The sequence below is a fragment of the Pan troglodytes genome, chromosome 12 (genome assembly GCF_028858775.2).
Source record: "Pan troglodytes isolate AG18354 chromosome 12, NHGRI_mPanTro3-v2.0_pri, whole genome shotgun sequence".
Classification (NCBI taxonomy): Eukaryota; Metazoa; Chordata; class Mammalia; order Primates; family Hominidae; genus Pan; species Pan troglodytes.
This window is the reverse complement of record NC_072410.2, coordinates 96918620-96937366: the sequence shown is the minus strand read 5'-3', so window position 1 is coordinate 96937366 and position 18747 is coordinate 96918620. Positions and strand designations below refer to the sequence as shown.

General features: G+C 47.4%; 1 protein-coding gene across 2 annotated transcripts in view; it reads right to left on the bottom strand.

Moving 5' to 3' along the window:
- Positions 1 to 1659: 1659 nt before the first annotated feature.
- The window catches only part of KIF3C (kinesin family member 3C), a 55829-nt gene continuing 38741 nt past the window's right edge, over positions 1660 to 18747 (bottom strand). Inside the window, exons 6-8 of one of the 2 annotated variants that reach the window (XM_001149366.6) lie at positions 5013 to 5121; positions 4363 to 4535; positions 1660 to 4129 (exon numbers count right to left, since the gene is read on the bottom strand). In XM_001149366.6, coding sequence (XP_001149366.1) covers positions 4036 to 4129; positions 4363 to 4535; positions 5013 to 5121 — 376 coding nt within the window. In that variant the 3' untranslated portion in view covers positions 1660 to 4035. The remainder of the gene's footprint in view (positions 4130 to 4362; positions 4536 to 5012; positions 5122 to 18747) is intronic. The other variant, XM_009442167.4, reaches the window with a different exon arrangement.

Here is an 18747-nt window from a genome sequence, read left to right as displayed (position 1 = left end):
AAATCACTCTGTCCTCTGTCCCTGGCTGTCACCACTTGGGAACCATGTATAGCGCCTGTCAGTTTTCCATGGGCTAGAGAAGTAGTGTGGCAAAGAGGGCAAAACATGGGTTCTAGAGTCTGCAAGTCCAGCTTCATCACGTACTGGGTCTTTAGCCAGTTAGTTAATTTCGCTTACTTCCATCTCTCAATCAGTCACCATAATCCTCTCACTAGGAGAATGAAATGAGTGTGAGTGTGTGTGTCTGTGTGTGTAAAGCACCTTACACAATACCTAGCAAACGCCCCCGAAGCAGCAGAGCCACTCCAGCCCTGGAACCCTGTTAGAGATCAGGGTGAGAGCCTGGCACAGAGACAGGACATCCCTCTAAGAAAACTGTCAGTGCCAGAATAGTTGGTTTACTGCCTGATTTTTGCAGCAGACAAACTTCAGTGCTCCCCTAGGAGTCAGGGTTCAAAGCTTTGTGTTTGTTTGTTTTTTAGCAATAACTAATTTTCATTTCCTGTAAGACCTCCACACTACAGAGAGCTAGTGGCTCGAACCCAGCAGGAGGGAAAATAGGTCCTAAGAGAGGATAAGGGAAGCTAGTCTTTCTTTTCTTTTCGAGACAGTTTCACTCTTGTTGGCTAGGCTGGAGTGCAATGCCACAATCTCAGCTCACCACAACTTCTGCCTCCTGTGTTCAAGCGATTCTCCTGCCTCAGCCTCCCGAGTAGCTGGGACTACAGGTGTGCACCACCATGCCTGGCTAATTTTTGTATTTTTAGTAAAGACAGAGTTTCACCATGTTGGCCAGGCTGGTCTCGAACTCCTGACCTCAGGGATCCACCTGCCTCAACCTCCCAAGGTGCTGGGATTACAGGCGTGAGCCACCGCACTCGGCCTAGACTTTCAAGTTATTGTAATTCAGCACCCATCAGGCCCAGGCACATCTGTGTGGTTTACACGCATTCTTTCCTCCTTTAACCCCTTTGGTGGATCAATGAGGGCACAGGGAGTATGACAGTGACAGCTAATCTGGACACCACTGAGGCAGTTCTGAAATCTGCTAGTTGCTCAGAATTAACTGGTTGGGGACGACCAGCCTAGAACACAAACAGCTGCTGCCATAGTCCCGGCACAGACTTCCGACTAGTGCCTGGGACCTGCTCCCCAGCCCTATTGGGCAAACAGATCTCCATTTATTAAGCAACCAGTTCTTTTCCAAAGTGCTGATAACTGCAGCTGGAATCCATATGCTCTTTTTATTTTTATTTTTTGGGACGGAGTCTTGCTCTGTCGCCCAGGCTAGAGTGCAGTGGCACAATCTCAGCTCACTACAACCTCTGCCTCCAGGGTTCAAATGATTCTCCTGCCTCAGCCTCCAGAGTAGCTGAGATTACAGGTGTGTGCCACCACACCAGGCTAATTTTTGTATATTTAGTAGAGATGGGGTTTCACCATGTTGGCCAGGGTGGTCTCAAACTCCTGACCTCAGGTGATCTGCCTGCCTGGGCCTCCCAAAGTGCTGGGATTACAGGTGTGAGCCACCACGTCTGGCTGATATACTCTTGAGCCCCTACTGGAAAAACATGGAAGAGAGAGAAAGGAGAAAATGAAAAAGGGAGGGAGTAAAAGTAGGAAGAAACAAAGGGAAGAGAAGTAAGGCAGTCAACTCCGTGACGATACTCATTCCTTTATTGTCAACTGCGTTGATTGGAACAGGGCTGGGGCCTGCAAGCTGCTGGCAGCACCCAGCTGCAGGTGCATTTCAGCTCAACAGAAAGGCCTCCATCCTAAGCCAAGGGGACAGAGGGGAATGTTTTATATATATATTTATATATTACATATGTCCCGTATAGTCATATGTGTAGAGTGACAAGAATGGGCCACTGCATTGTTAACTGTTGTCCTAAATAAAGACCATAGCAACACACGAGAATTTGGTCCTAATCAAGGCCCTTACTTTGTCAATCAAATATTTGATACACCAAAAGGAAAAGGAGAGAAAGAGAGACAGAGAGACTGAGATCCAGCCACTCCTGGTGGCCCTGTTCCCAGCAGATCTTACACTGAGTGTAGAGTGTCCCCTGTGGAGGTAAACACGCACACAAACACGCACACACATACACACGTACACAAAACCGCAGGCAGGAGCTCCTCCTCTGACCATACCTTGGGCCCAGCCCTCGGACTGGGGGTGCTGATTTGGGTATATTGTGCTATAAGACTGTGAGGGAGGTGTGACAAGACAATGCAAAGGCGATGTGTCCAAGTGATGAATGAGGTGATACGTGCTGCTCTGTCCACAAACGAGAAGGAGGTCAGTGGGAGAGGCTGCTCAACGCAGCCCTGGAGGTCCCCCTGCGCTCAGGCCACCTGGTGAATTTCTACACACAACTCCTGTCCCAGCCACAGTCGAACCTCTGATCTGAATCCTGAGTCTCAAATAATCTCTTGGGCTCTGATGAAAATTGTGATTTCCTGGAAGGACAGGAGCAAATGGCAAGTGGGTGGCTCAACCCTCTAGTCCAGTAATGAAGCAGAAATGACAGTGTCGCTGAGTTAAATCAGACCCAAGCTTGATCCTCAGAGCAGAACTTGAATGATGTAAGAAGGGTTCATTTCCTGAAGGAAAGAGAATAACCCCCGCCACCACCTCCCACACCCCCCATTTCAGGCAGATCTGTCAGTCTCACGGTTTCACCCCAACGACAGCACTCTTCATATTCTAGGAACTGGAGACTCGCACTATTAGGGCACTTTGAAATCCTAATTCACTCGCTTGCTTTCGTTATTACCTCTTCACCCGTCCACCAAAATATACACTTAAAAAGCCAGTCAATGAACATTAACCATTTTTTTTTGTAGAAATTTACTTATCACTTGAGATACCTAGAGACATTTTGGGCCATCACAAAGGAAGGTAAGGAGTATCCCCCTAGGAACCAATTTGCGTAACTAGTGAATAAAGGATCTATTTTCAACAAAATAATACCTTAAAGATGCAATTCAGAAACAGGGGTAACAGGCAAAGCTGGAAAAGATTGTGCCTGGGCTTCTGTTTCCTGTGACAGATGAAGGGAAAAAGCAATAGATGTTAATATCTTCGTTTAGCCAGGGGTAGAATGACATTGACTCCTCCCACTGTGAACGGGGTCTAGGCAGCTGCAGGGAGAAATGATCGAAGCAGGCAGGAGCAGCCTCTTGAAAATGGGGAGTTGACTTGAGGGCCTGTCGACCAAAATGACTCCTCGGAGGGGACAGAAACAAAGGAATCCAGTGGAGGGACTTCCGCTGATGACTGTTCAAGTTGTCTCAATTGCTGTTCCATTTCCTGCAGGTTCCAAGGTGATGGTAATTGGTTGGTCCACAGTTCCCATCCAAGGTGGGCAGAAAGCAGAGTTTGGGAAGCCGTGAGTTCTTGTCAAAGCTGAAGGGCATGAGCTATGTTGGTGAGGTTATTAATGTCCTTGAAAAGGAGCCCAAGAGGCTGAATGAGGTTGTCTGAGGCTCAGAAAGTGGAGAGTGGGGCTGTGTCCACGGGGAGCAGATGCCCAACACTGTCAGGATGTCTCTTGTCCTCAGGGAACACCAAGCAGTCTCCCAGTCCCAGAAAGTGCTCAGGGGCTGCTCGCCATCAGTGTGGGAGAAGATGGAGGTTATGGAGTGCGGTGGGTAGAAAAGGGACTGTCTTCTCAGGCACTGGCTACCTTCCCTTCTGGAGGCAGCTGACAGGGGGACAAGCCTGAGATCTGACTGGGGGAGCTCTCAAGTCAGAAGAAAAAGAGGCTACGCAGTGACCACGGTAGGCCCAGACGGCTCAGGCGAGGGCATCTCCCCAACACGAACTGAGCTCCGCGAATAAATAACATGAATTAAATAAAGGAGGCGAAGAAGAGCAGGCAGAGGCACCATCTGCCAGATTCTCACCCCTGCACACACGCACACGCACATGCACGCACACGCACACGCACCAAGCGGCAGATGAGATGAGCCAGGGTTGGCTGCCCCATCCCAGGAGTCTATTGGATGGGCAGCCTGACGTGATGGTTGTCACTCATGGTCCGCCACTGTTGCAGGGCGCAGAGAAGCAGAGGCCAGGGAGGCATGTGTGGTGGAAGGTGGAGGCCGCTGAGGACTCTGGCACCTGCAGGGGAGATGAGGCAGGCGAAAGGGGAGGTTAGGGAAATACAGGAAACAGGAAAGTGAGTCCTCTCCTTTGCCCCATCCTGTTGCTGCAGGAATCCCTCTGACATCCCCAGTCACCCCTTGCCCTTCCTGCCCTTCGGGTACCAGCAAAACCCTCTTTAGCATCACCCAGCCCCTGCAGTTCCCCTGCCTCCTGGGTCCAGTGCTGCCTTGGACCATGGAGGTACTGACCAGGATCTGGACTTTCGGACTTTAGACGTGGAAGGTCTTTCCAGAAAGCTGTCCAATCGCATGAGCCTCTCCATGTGTAGCGCACGAGGGTCTTGTTCTTGGTCGTGAGAGAATTCCATCTCAAAGACAGCTGGAGGGGACACATCCAACTCCAGAAACATTATGTTTTCAGCCTGTGGTGGGAATATCATGCCAGGCTTGAACAGTGCCCGGTCACTGTGCCTTCTAGGGACTCAGCCAGGCTTGGGTGTAGCAGGGCTGATGAGGTGGTTAGGGGAAGCAGAGGCTGTGAGCATCCCCTCCCATAGGCTCTTTTTTTTTTTTCTTCTGAGATGGAGTTTCACTCTGTTGCCCAGGCTGGAGTGCAGTGGTGCAATCTCGGCTCACTGCAACCTCCACCTCCCAGGTTCAAGCAATTCTCCTGCCTCAGCCTCCCAAGTAGCTGGGACTATAGGCACCCATCACCACGCCTGGCTAATTTTTGTATTTTTAATAGAGACGGGGATTCACCATGTTGACCAGGCTGGTCTCGAACTCCTGACCTCAGGTGATCCATCCGCCTCGGCCTCCCACAGTGCTGGGATTACAGGTGTGAGCCACCTCGCCCGGCCTCCCTCCCACAGGCTCTTTCTCCCCTCTCCGCTTCTTACCCTGTACCTGGGGTGGGACCCCATTGCCATGGCAACCCGAGCATACTGGCTGATAGGCCTCTTGTAGCCCACTGCAGATGTTGGCCGCTTCTTCATCTGGCTGTTACTGCTGTAGGGAAGAGGCTATATTAGAAAGGATTTCTGTGGAACACAAACAGCAAATGACATCATGAGGACCTAAATATCATTCAGGTAGCTAGGAGGCCCTGCAGACTGCAAGTTCTGGAATTTTCTTCTCCTTGCTCTAATACAGCTTGACAACTGAAGCTAGTGCAGTTGTCCCCCTCATCCGTGGTTTCGCTTTCCACAGTCTCAGTTACTGTGGTCTGAAAATAGGCAAGTATAGTACAATCAGATGTTTCGAGAGACAGACACCACACCTGCATCACTTCTATTAGAGTATATTGTGTTTTTGTTGTTGTTTTGAGATGGAGTCTCACTCTGTCACCCAGGCTGGAGTGTAGTGGCACAATCTCAGCTCGCTGCAGCCTCCACCTCCCAGGTTCAAGCAATTCTCCTGCGTCAGCCTCCTGAGTAGCTGGGATTACAGGCATGCACCACCACACCTGGCTAATTTTACTTTATTTTATTTCTTCTTTTTTTGAGACGAAGTTTTGCTCTTATTGCCCAGGCTGGAGTGCAATGGCATGATCTTGGCTCACCACAACCTCCGCCTCCCGGGTTCAAGTGAGTCTTCTGTCTCAGCTTCCCGAGTAGCTTGGATTACAGGCACGTGGCACCACGTCTGGCTAATTTTTTGTATTTTTAATAGAGACGGGGTTTCTCCATGTTGGTCAGGCTGGTCTCGAACTCCCGACCTCAGGTGATCCACCCACCTCAGCCTCCCGATGTACTGGAATTACAGGCGTGAGCCACTGTGCCTGGCCTAACACCCGGCTAATTTTTGTATTTTTAGTAGAGATGGCGTTTTACCACGTTGGCCAAGCTGGTCTTGAACTCCTGACCTCAAGTGATCTGCCTGCCTTGGCCTCCCAAAGATCTGAGATTATAGGCATGAGTCACTGCACCCGGCCTTATTAGAGTATATTATTATAATTGTTTTGTCTTATACATCTCATGTACCCCATAAACATATATACCTGCTATGTACCCACAACAATTTTAAAAAATTAATAAAATTTAAAATAAACGTTATAGCATATATAGGGTTTGGTACTAGCTGCAGTTTCAGGCATCCACTAGGTCTTAAAACGTATCCCCTGCCAGGTGCAGTGGCTCACACCTGTAATCCCAGCACTTTGGGAGGCCGAGACAGGCAGATCACCTGAGGTCAGTAGTTCGAGACCAGCCTGACCAACATGAAGACACCCTGTCTCTACTAAAAATACAAAAAATTAGCTGGGCATGATGGTGCATGCCTGTAATCCCATCTACTCAGGAGAGTGAGGCAGGAGAATTGCTTGAACCTGGGAGGCGGAGGTTGTGGTGAGCCAAGATCACGCCATTGCACTCCAGCCTGGGCAACAAGAGCAAAACTCCATCTCAAAAACAAACAAACAAACAAAAAACAAAAGAAAAAAAGTATCCCCCATGGATAAGTGGAGACTACTGTGTAACACAAAGAAGTACATATTAATATTTCTTCACTCCTGTTGCTTTAAATTGTTTCTGCAGTAGAAAGGCGTGATTGAAGGCTGAAATGAAATCCAGTCTCACTTTAGCTTGTAGCTTTATATACTTTTTTTTTTTCAAAGTCTTGCTCTGTCACCCAGGCTGGAGTGCAGTGGTGTGATCTCAGTTCACTGCAACCTCCGCCTCCTGAGTTCAAGCGATTCTTGTGCCTCAGCCTCCTGAGCAGCTGAGATTACAGGCAAACACCGCCACACCCGGCTAATTTTTGTATTTTCAGTAGAGGACAGGGTTTCACCATGTTGGCTGGTCTCAAACTCCTGACCTCAAGTGATCTCCCTGCCTTGGCCTCCCAAAGTACTGGGATTACAGACGTGAATCACTGCACCTGGCTGTTTTTTTTTTTTTTTTTTTTTTTTTTGAGTCAGAGTCTCACTGTCACCCAGCCTTCATTGTGTGTTGGTTTTTTTTTTTTTTTTTTGGAAACGGAGTCTCGCTCTGTCACCAGGCTGGAGTGCTGTGGCACAACCTCGGCTCACTGCAACTTCCGACCCCCTGGTTCAAGCGATTCTCCTGCCTTAGCCTCCCGAATAGCTGGTATTGCAGGCGCGTGCCACCACATCCAGCTAATTTTTGTATTTTTAGTAGAGACAGGGTTTCACCATGTTGGCCAGGATGGTCTCGATCTCCTGACCTCGTGATCCGCCCACCTCAGCCTCCCAAAGTTCTGGGATTACAGACATAGGCCACTGCGCCTGGCCGGTAATTTTTAATTTTTAGTAGAGACAGGGGGTTTCACCATCTTGGCCAGGCTGGTCTCAAACTCCTGACCTCAGGTAATCCTCCTGCCTCGGCCTCCCAAAGTGCTGGGATTATAGGCATGAGCCACTCCACCCAGCCTATTTTTCTTCATAGGAGTTAGCATAATAAAATGGTTAAAAACTCAGGCTTGAAATGAAAAGGAACAAAGTTAGAAGCCTCACATTTCTCAGTTTCAAAACTTATTACAAAGCGCCAGGTGTGGTGGCTCATGCCTGTAATCCCAGCACTTTGGGAGGCCGAGGCAGGCGGATCACCTGAGGTCAGGAGTTTGAGACCAGCCTGGCCAACATGGTGAAACCCTGTCTTTACCAAAAATACAAAAACTAGCTGGGTGTGGTGGCACACACCTGTAGTCACAGCTACTCGGGAGGCTGAGGCAGGAGAATTGCTTGAACCCGGGAGGCAGAGGTTGCAGTGAGCTGAGATCTGGCTACTGCACTCCAGCCTGGGTGACAGAGTGAGACTCCATCTCAAAAACAAAACAAAACAAAACAAAACTTTTTACAAAGCTATAGTAACCAAGATACTATAGAACTTGCATAAGACGAACATATAGATTAATGAAACAGAACTGAAACCCCAGGGCCAGGCACCATGGCTCATGCCTGTAATCCCAGCACTTTGGGAGCCCAAGGCAGGTGGACTGCCTGAGCTTAGGAGTTTGAGACCAGCCTGGGCAACATGGTGAAACCCCGTCTCTAGTAAAATACAAAAAATTAGCCAGGCGTGGCAGCATGTATCTGTAATTCCAGCTACTTGGGAGGCTGAGACAGGAGAATTGCTTGAACCTGGGAGGCAGAGGTTGCAGTAGGCCAAGATCACGCCATTGCACTCTAGCCTGGGTGACAGAGTGAGATTCTGCGAGACTCCGTTTCAAAAAAAAAAAAAGGGCAAAGGATCTCAATAGATATTTCTCAGAAGATATACAAATGGTTGATAAGCACATGAAAAGATTTTCAACATTATTAGTCATATAGGGAAATCTAAATCAAAACCACAATAGTGGCTGGGTGTGGTGGCTCACACCTGTAATCCCACCACTTTGGGAGGCTGAGGCATGTGGATCCCTTGAGCCCAGAAATTTGAGTCCAGCCTGGGCAACATAGCAAGACCCTGTCTCTACAAAAAATACAAAAAAAAATTAGCAGGGTATGGTAGCACACACCTGTAGTCCCAGCAACTCGAGAGGCTGAGGTGGGAGGATCACCTGAGCCTGGGAGGTCAAGGCTGCAGTGAGCCGTGATCATGTCACTGCACTCCAGCCTGGGTGACAGGGTTAAGACCTTGTCTCAAAAGAAAAAAAAAAAAACCACAATGGATACCAGTTCAGATCCACTAGGATGACTATAATTTAAAGACAGACAGTAACACATGTTGGTGAGGATGTAGAGAAAATGAAACCCTCATACACTATTAGTGAGAATGTAAAAAAAAAAGTTGAACATAGACTTACCATATAACCCAGCACTTCCACTACTAGGCATATACTCAAGAGAATCGAAAACATGTATTCATATGAAAACTTGTACACAAATGATCATAGCAGCATTATTTATAATAGCCAAAAAGTGGAAATTACCGAAATGTCCACCAACTGATGTGTTGATAAACCAAATGTGGTATATTCATAGAGTGGAATATTACTCACCAATACAAAGGAATGAAGTACTGATGAGTGTTCCAACATGGACGAACCTTGAAAACATTTTGCTAAGTGGAAGAACTCAGTCACAACGGACTACATATTGTGTGATTCCATTTACATAAAATATCTGGAATAGGTAAAGCCATAGAAACAGAAAGTAGATTGGCAGTTGTCTAGGTCTGGGGAAAGGGGTTTTGAGGAGAATGAGGAGTAACTGCTAATTGGTTCAGGGTTTCTTTTTGGAGTGATGAAAATGTTCTGGAATTAGGCTGGGCGTGGTGGCTCATGCCTATAAACCCAGCACTTTGGGAGGCCAAAGTGGGCAGATCACTTGAGGTCAGGAATTCAAGACCAGTGTGACCAACATGGTGAGACCCTTTCCCTGACAAAAATACAAAAATTAGCCAGGGGTGGTGATGCATGCCTGTAATTCCAGCTATTAAGGAGGCTGAGGCAGGAGAATTGCTTGAACCCGGGAGGCAGAGGTTGCAGTGAGCCGAGTCGCACCCCACTGCACTCCAGCCTGGGAGACAGAGCGAGACTCCATCTCGAAAAAAAGAAAAAGAAAGAAAATGTTCTGGAATTAGATAGTGGTGACGGTTGTACAACTCTGAATATACTAAAATCCACTACATTATTAAGCAGTAGAGCTAAAAAAAAATCCACTGAATTGTACACTTTAAAATGGTGAACTTATGATAGGTCAACTACATCTCAACAGAGCTGTTATTTAAACAATGAACAAACAGGCCAGCCTCAGAGACTCATGCTTGTAATCCCCACGCTTTGGGAGGCCGAGGTGGGAGGATCATTTGAGGCCAGGAGTCTGAGGCTGTAGCGTGCTATGATTGTGCCAATGAATAGTCACTGCACTCCAACCTGGGCTACAGAGCAAAGAGCCCAGCTCTAATTAAAAAAAAAAAAAGTTTATGGCCAGGTGCAGTGGCTCATGCCTATAATCCCAGCACTTTGGGAGGCCGAGGTGGGTGGATCACCTGAGGTCAGGAGTTCGAGACCAGCCTAGCCAACATGGTGAAACCCCGTCTCTACAGAAAATACAAAAATTAGCCGGGCACGGTGGCTCACACCTGTAGTCCCAGCTACTTGGGAAGCTGAGGCATAAGAATCACTTGAACCTGGGAGGCAGAGGTTGCAGTGAGCTGAGATCACACTGCTGTACTCCAGCCTGGACAACAGAGTGAGACTCAGTCTTAAAAAATAATAATAATAAATTTTTAAATGCATATTCTTTGACCCAAATTTCTCCTCCTAGGAACTTCACTAAGCAAATAATCAGAGGTAAAGAGAAAAATTTACATGCAGGGGTATTTGCTGAAGCCTTTTTTTTTTCTATAGACAGAGTCTTGCTCTGTCACCCAAGCTGGAGTGTGATGGCAACATCATAGCTCACTGCAGCCTCAAATTCCTGGGCTCAAATAGTCTTCCTGCCTCAGCCTCCTGAGTAGATAGGTCTACAGGCAGGTGCCACCACACCTGGCTAATTTTGTTATTTTTTGACAGGGTCTCACTCTGTTGCCCAGGCTGGTTTTGAACTCCTTGCCTCAAGCTATCCTTCCACCTCAGCCTCCCAAAGTGCTGGGACTTTAAGTATGAGCCACTGTGCCTGGCCCTGAAGCATTATTTACAACTGCAAAAAATTAGAAACAACCAAAATGGGGTTGGTTAAATTATTAGGACCCAGTTACATTACTATTCAGTCCTATGAAGGAACTTTATGTAGTCAATAAAATTTTTATGTGGCTCGGCCGGGTGCAGCGGCTCACGCCTGTAATCCCAGCACTTTGGGAGGCCAAGGTGGGTGGATCACGAGGTCAGGAGATTGAGACCATCCTGGCTAACACGGTGAAACCCCATCTCTACTAAAAAAAATACAAAAAAAAAAAAATTAGCCAGGCACGCTGGCACGCACCTGTAGTCCCAGCTACTCGGGAGGCTGAGACTGGAGGATCGCTTGAACCCGGGAGGCGGAGGTTGTAGTGAGCCAAGATCACGCCACTACACTCCAGCCTGGGCAACAGAGTGAGACTCAGTCTCAAAAAAAAAAAAACCAAACCAAAACAAAAAAATGTGTGTGTGGCTCTACATACATGCAGAAAGACTGCCACAATATATTAATAAAAGAGCAAATAAAAAGATGAAGTTTTTGTTTGTATTTTTAAATTTTTTGTAGAGATGGGGTCTGGCTATGTTGTCCAGGCTGGTCTCAAACTCCTGGCCTCAAGTGATCCCCCAGCCTCAGTGTCCCCAAGTGTTGGGATTACAGGCATAAGCCAGCATACCTGGCCAGTTTTAAGGAAATGCGTGTGTGTGTGTCTGCTTAGGAAAAAGTCTAGATGTTCAACAAAATGTTGACAGTTATAATCTTTGAATTGTGTGATTATGGGTGATTTTTATTTTCTCTCTGCCTTTCTGCAATATCTCAAAAAATTTTTTACAATGAATATGTATAACTTTATACTAATTAATTAGTTCAAACATCTACAGGAAATATGTATCTGTATGCCTGCCATCCAGTTTTGTAAAGAATGCTGCTGTGAACATTTCTAAAGGTATTTTCATGCTTATATTTAACATTTTCCCTGGGGTATGGATCCAGGAATGGAAGTGTTGCATTGCAGGGTATGTGGATTTTCAGCTTTACTTGATATTGTCAATTGCTTTTCAAAGTGGTTACACTTATGGAAGTTTCCATTGGTCTACATCCTAGACAGCTCATTGAGTGCTTTTCACTTTCAGCAATTTGGTGAGTGTGATGGATTATTAAAATACTTATACTACCCTGAACAAAAACAAACAGAAAAAAGAAAGGAAAGAAAACAAGAAAGCTACTTCCATTTAAAAAAATAAAAGAACACAGGTTCTGGAGTAAGGCAGACCTGGGTTTGAATGCTGGCTCTGCCCCTTCAAGCTCTTTTACTTGGGGAAGTGGCTTACTATCTCTGAGCCTCAGATATATCATCCGTATCATACAGAATTTCTGAGATTAAACAAGACAAGCACTTAGCACAGTACGCCCACCACAGGGCTTAACACATGGCAGCTGTGATTATGATTTATTTTCAATTCCACTTGCTAATTTCAAGTGGGGATACAAATGAAATGAGCAAGGATAAAAGTCAAAAGGCGACAGTTGGAAGAGGAGAAGAAACAGGCCGAGTAACTCAAAGCTTAGGACATTCTGTCCTTGAACAGCAGAACAAGCTGTTCAGGGGCCCACAGAACAATGGCTGTCTTCTGCAGCTGGCAGTGATGGGAAATAACATTCTTGTGGTTTAGTTTATGATGCATATAAAAAGGTGCCGTACCCCATTAGTGGTCCCTGCTGACCCTCTCTGTAGATGAAAACAAGGAAAGATAAGGCTCCAGAAGCCCCAGCTGGGTCTGCAGCTGAGCTTACAGGATGCCGGGAGGCGTGCCCGTGAGGAGAGGCCGCCTCAGTGGCAGTGGCAGCAAGGAGACAGTCCTGCTGCAGACGCTGCTGGAAATGCAGAGCCATCCCCTCTAAGAGGGGAGTGGGAAAATTAGGAAAATGGCAACTTATTTACAACGTGCTTCTACACAGTTCATCTGAACTTAACAACCTCCTGAGGTGTGGATAGAGCAAAGAAGACTGAGGCTCAGGGAGGTGCAGCGCCTTTTGTGTCCAAGGTCATGCAATTAGGGAGAGACTAGGAATCTGAATCTTCCCATATACTCCTTTTAAAATTATTATTGGCCAGGTGTGGTGGCTCACGGCACGCCTGTAATCCCACACTTTGGGAGGCTGAGGCAGGTGGATTACCTGAGGTCAGGAGTTCAAGACCAGCCTGGCCAACATGGTGAAACCCTGACTCTACTAAAAATATATAAATTAGCTGGGTGTGGTAGCATGCACCTGTAGTCCCAGCTATTCAGGATGCTGAGGTGAGAGAATCACTTCAACCTGGGAGGCGGAGGTTGAATGAACCGAGATCATGCCACTGCACTCCAGCCTGGGTGACAGAGCAAGACTCTGTCTCAAAAAAAAAAATTATTATTATTTTGTGGCTGGGCACAGTGGCTCACACCTGTAATCCCAACACTTTAGGAGGACAAGACAGGTGGATCACCTGAGGTCAGGAGTTCAAGACCAGCCTGGCCAATTTGGTAAAACCCCCTCTCTACCAAAAATACAAAAATTAGCTGAGCATGGCACATACCTGTAACCCCAGCTACTGAGGAGGTTACTCAGAGAATTGCTTGAACCTGGGAGATGGAGGTTTCAGTGAGCTGAGATCGTGCCACTGCATTTCAGCCTGGGCGACAGAGTGAGTCTGAGTCTCAAAAAAAAAAAAATTATTTTGTGAAATTTTTGAATCGGGCAACACCTCATTCTATGCCACAGGGTGGGGGTTCCCCCCAAGGACTCTAGTATCATCTCTCAGGAGGACACTGGGCCAGAACAGATGGGCCAGTGAGTGCCTTTGAAAGCTCAGGCGCTGGGAACAGGACAGAGGGACAGGGCTGGGTGAGCAGAGGATCAGCGCAAATTGGCAGCCTGACCCAATAAAGATGCCAGGGCTATTCTGGGTGGCATGTGGGAGAGAAGGGTTGGGGGAAGGGAGTCTGTAATTGGGGCACCGACCTTCCCATCGGCTCCCTCTTCTGCCCCAGGCCTACTTTCCATGATTGATCCTCTGTAGGAAGCAGGTTTTGGCAGCCCGGAGCTGAGGCCTGGGTCTGTGTTTATGCACCCCTCCCTTTAAGCACCCCTCCCAGCAGGGCCCCACATCCACAGTTACCCTGCGTGCAGTACATCTGACGCGTTCTCCTAGGACCCTCCCTCCGTAATTGGCTACTATCATTTTTTCTCCTTTAATATTAAAAAGTCATCTCTCAGCTCCATCTCAGGGGTTGACATCATTCTCTTTCCTGGCTGTTTGATCACTTCCTTTCCCCTCTCCTTCCTCTCCTTCCTTCCTGCTCTCCCTCTCTCCCTCCCTTCCTCACTCTGTCACCCAGGCTGGAGTGCCGTGGCAAGATCTTGGCACACTGCAACCTCTGCCTCCCAGATTCAAGTAGCTGGGATTACAGGTGAGAGCCATCACATCTGGCTAATTTTTGTATTTTTAGTAGAGACGGGGTTTTGCCATGTTGGCCAGGCTGGTCTCGAACTCCTGGCCTGAAGTGATCCACCTGCCTTGGCCTCCCAAAGTGCTGGGATTACAGGTGTGAGCCACCGCGGCTGGCCTCCCCCTCTTGTTCTGAAAGCAGGCATCCGACATCATCGGGTGTGTTTCCTTCTAGTTCCTTCCTGTGCATTCAACACTGACAATCAGGCTTTCCTCTTCGATCTGGCTGCTTTCTCCTGGCAGGCCATCTGTCCACCTTGTTCCACTGCCCTGCTTGTCTGAACTCTCAGCCTTCCCATTTCCCCTCCATGCTGTCCCCGACCCGCCTGGGAAGCTGCAACTGCTCCCTGCTTCACACTGTCTTCAATTCTCACAGGTCTGTGAAGAAATCCAGGGACTCAACGCAGAGCTAGGAATGTTCTTACTGGGGTGAACTTTGCCTCTGTGACAAAACCAGTTTAACTTTCTTTCCTGATTCTATTTATAGCAAGAAACACTCTCTCTTTAAACCCAGAGGCAGAGCCTGGGCGAGGTGGCTTACACCTGTAAGCCCAGCACTTTTGGGAGGCCGAGGCAGATGGATTACCTGAGGTCAGGAGTTCAAGACCAGCCTGGCCAACATTGAAACCCTGCCTCTAATAAAATACAAAAATTAGCAGGGCATGGTGGTGCACCCCTATAATCCCAGCTACTCAGGAGGCTGAGGCACAAGAATCGCTTGAACCTGTGAGGTGGAGGTTGCAGTGAGCCGAGATCGTGCCACTGTACTCCAGCCTGGGTGACAGAGTAAAACTCTGTCCCAAAAAAATAAAAATGAAAATAAATAAATAAATAAAATAAACCCAGAGGCAGTTTAACAAAAAATCAACATCTAAAACAAAAACATAAAGTCAAACTGCCCTTGTAGGGCACTTCTAAGGGATAGAGCAGGCCGGTTTCTCCAGAGTCCCCATAATTAGAATATTGGTTTATCAGTGTGAGTGCAACTCTTCATTGATCATCTCCTCTGCACCAGGCACAGGCCTGGAACCTTACATTATTTCATTTCAACCTTGACAGTCCTGCAAGGTACATATTGTTATCCCCACTTTACAGATGAAAAAATTTGGGTTCAGAGAGGTTAAAAAAACTTACTCAAGGCCAGGCGCATGGTGGTTCACGCCTGTAATCCTAGCAGTTTGGGAGGCCGAGGCGGGTGGATAACCTGGGTCAGGGGTTTGAGACCAGCCTGGCCAACATGTTGAAACCCCATCTCTACTAAAAATACAAAAATTAGCCAGGCATGGTGGCGTATGCCTGTAATCCCAGCTACTCTGGAGGCTGAGGCAGGAGAATCGCTTGAATCCAGGAGTGGGGGGTTGCAGTGAGCTGAGATCACGCCACTGTACTCCAGCCTGGGCAACAGAGTGAGACTCCATCTCAAAAAGCAAAAAAACAACAGAAAAAAACTTACTCAAGGCCACTAGTAAGTGGCAGAGCAGGGGCTAGAATTCAGAATGTTCTTCTTTTTTTTTTTTTTTTTTTTTTGAGTCTCGCTCTGTTGCTCAGGCTGGAGTGCAGTGGTGCGATCTCAGCTCACTGCAACCCCCGCCTCCCAGGTTCAAGCGATTCTCCTCCTACCTCAGCCTCTGGGTAGCTGGGATTACAGGCGCCCACTACCACACACGGCTAGTTTTTGTATTTGTAGTAGAGACGGGGTTTCACCATGTTGGCCAGGCTGGCCTCAAACTCCTGACCTCAGGTGATCTGCCTGTCTCAGCCTCCCAAAGTGCTGGGATTACAGGCGTGGGCCACCACACCCAGCCAAATTCAGAATGTTCTAAATCCAAAGTCTAGTCTCTCTCTACTGCACCACGATGCCTTTAAAAAGAATCTAGGGGCTGGGCACAGTGGCTTACGCTTGTAACCCGGCACTTTGGGAGGAGTTCACTTGAGCTCAGGAGTTCAAGACCAGCCTAGGCAACATAGTGAGACCCCCGTCTCTACTAAAAATGAAAGCAAATTAGCTGGGTATGGTGGTCCATGTCTGTACTGTGGTCTAAGCTACTTGGGAAGTTGAAGCAGGAGGATCACTTGAGCCCAGAAGGTCAAGGCTGTAGTGAGCCATGATTGTGCCACTGCATTCCAGCCTGGGCAACAGAGTGAGACCCTGTCTCAAAAAAAGAAAGAAAAGAAACAAAGAAAATAATCTAGGGTGGCTGGGGTTACAAAGGTCAAAGGGCTAAAGTTGCAATGGAATTTTGTGTACCATAAACCACAGGGTATGGATACTGTCACATATATAACCCTTTAGAAGACAATTTTGTGGGGCTGGCTCACACCTGTAATCCCAGGCTGAGGTGGGTGAACTGCTTGACATCAGGAGTTGGAGACCAGCCTGGGCAACATAGTGAAACCCTGTCTCTATTTAAAAAAAAAAAAGAAGAAGACAATTTTACCTAAACACAATTAAAAATAAAGTCTAGGCCAGGTGTGGTGGCTCACGCCTGTAATCTCAATACTTTGGGAGGCTGAGATGGGGGTATCACTTGAGTCCAGGAGTTCAAGACCAGCCTGGGCAATGTAGTGAGACCTCATCTCTAAAATAAATAAAAAATTGGTCAGGCATGGTGGCACAAGCCTGAGGTCCCAGCTACCCAGGAGGCTGAGGTGGGAGGATCACTTGAGCCAAGAAGGTGAGCCAAGATTGTGCCACTGCACTCTAGCCTGGGCAACAGAGTGAGACCTTGTCTCAAAAAATTAAATTAACTGGGCCTTGTGGCATGTACCTGTGGTCCCAGCTACTCAGGGGGCTGAGGTGGGAGGATTGCTTGAGCCTGGGAGGCAGAGGTTTCAGTGAGCCAAGATGATGCCATTGCACCCTAGCCTGGGTGACAGAGTGAGACCCTGTCTCAAAAAAATAGATAAAAATTAAATAAAATGTAAAAATCTAGGTTGGGCACAGTGGCTCATGCCTATAATCCCAGGACTTTGGGATGCCGAGACAGGCGGATCACCTGAGGTCAGGAGTTCGAGACCAGCCTGGCCAACACGGAGAAACCCTGTCTCTACTAAAAATACAAAAATTAGCTGGGCGTGGTGGCACATGCCTATAATCCCAGCTACTCGGGAGGCTAAGGCAGGAGAATCGCTTGAGCCTGGGAGGCGGAGGTTGCAGAGAGCTGAGATCACGCCATTGCACTCCAGCTTAGGCGACAGTCTATTATGAGAAACTAAAAATAAAAGGTTGTACTTGTAAAATATTTATTGCTAGACCTAGTTGCAAAAAAAAAAAATTTTTTTTTTTTGAGATGGAGTTTCGCTCTTGTTGCCCAGGCTGGAGTGCAATAGCACGATCTTGCCTCACTGCAACCTCTGCCTCCTGGGTTCAAGCGATTCTCCTGCCTCAGCCTCCCAAGTAGCTGGAATTACAGGCATATGCCACCACACCTGGCTAATTTTGTATTTTTAGTAGAGATGGGGTTTCTCCATGTTGGTCAGGCTGGTCTCGAACTCCCGACCTCAGGTGATCTGCCCGCCTTGGCCTCCCAAAGTGCTGGGATTACAGGCGTGAGCCACCGTGCCAGTGCAAAAATGTTTTTTAAAGTAACTTTAATATTATACAAGATTATGACTGTGGAAGGCACCTCACCTTATATTATTTTATATCAAATAATGGCTACATGGAGATGGTAGAGAAAAAAAAGAAAGGGCTAAACTTCCAAAATAAGTTGATTAGGAATATTTCTCAAGAGTTGCCTGACAACTCCTTGTTTGAGAGAGAGGCACCGGTCAGAGGGTGGGATGGATGCTTAGAGCTGGAGTAGGTGGAGGAAGAATGTTTTTTGAACAGAAGCTTTCTAATGGGACAGCATGACTTCAGGTAATTTCTTACAAACAATGTTTTTTCCTCTCACTTCGAGCAGCTCTTAGTGTTCTCATCCCCAGAATACCACAGGCCGAAATAAAGCAAAATATTCCACACTTGAGTTGAGCAAATGGAACAACGCCCTAATTAGTTAAATATGCTTTGGAGAGAAATAACTTTTCTGTTTGTTTTTTAGCCCTAATTAAGTGATGCGGCAAGTGGTGGGATCCAATGCTGAAGAAAGGACCTTTTCTCTGGGGAGTGGAGAAGTTTGCTTCACAGCTGTAGCCTCAGACCCCATGGTTCCTGAAATGAGGAAAGCTGCCTTGTTCAAGGACCTCCCTGCCCTCAACCTTCTGTGGTGAAATGAGGGACATGGGGCAGATGACCTCAGAGATCCAGGCCAGCAGCTCCCTGCCCCCTACTGTGCCCCACCAGGGTCTCTCTGCTAAGTCAGAATCACAACTGGGATTTCAATGACCGTGGAATTGTTTTTACTTTATTCTAACCATCTTATCTTGGCTTTAAAAAGAGTAATTTAAAAAACTTGTTTCATATAAAAAATCCTAGAACTGGCCGGGCACGGTGGCTCATGCCTGTAATACTAGCACTTTGGGAGGCCGAGGTGGGCGGATCACCTGAGGTCGGGAGTTCGAGACCAGCCTGACCAACATGGAGAAACCCCGTCTCTACTAAAATTACAAAATTTGCCAGCCGTGG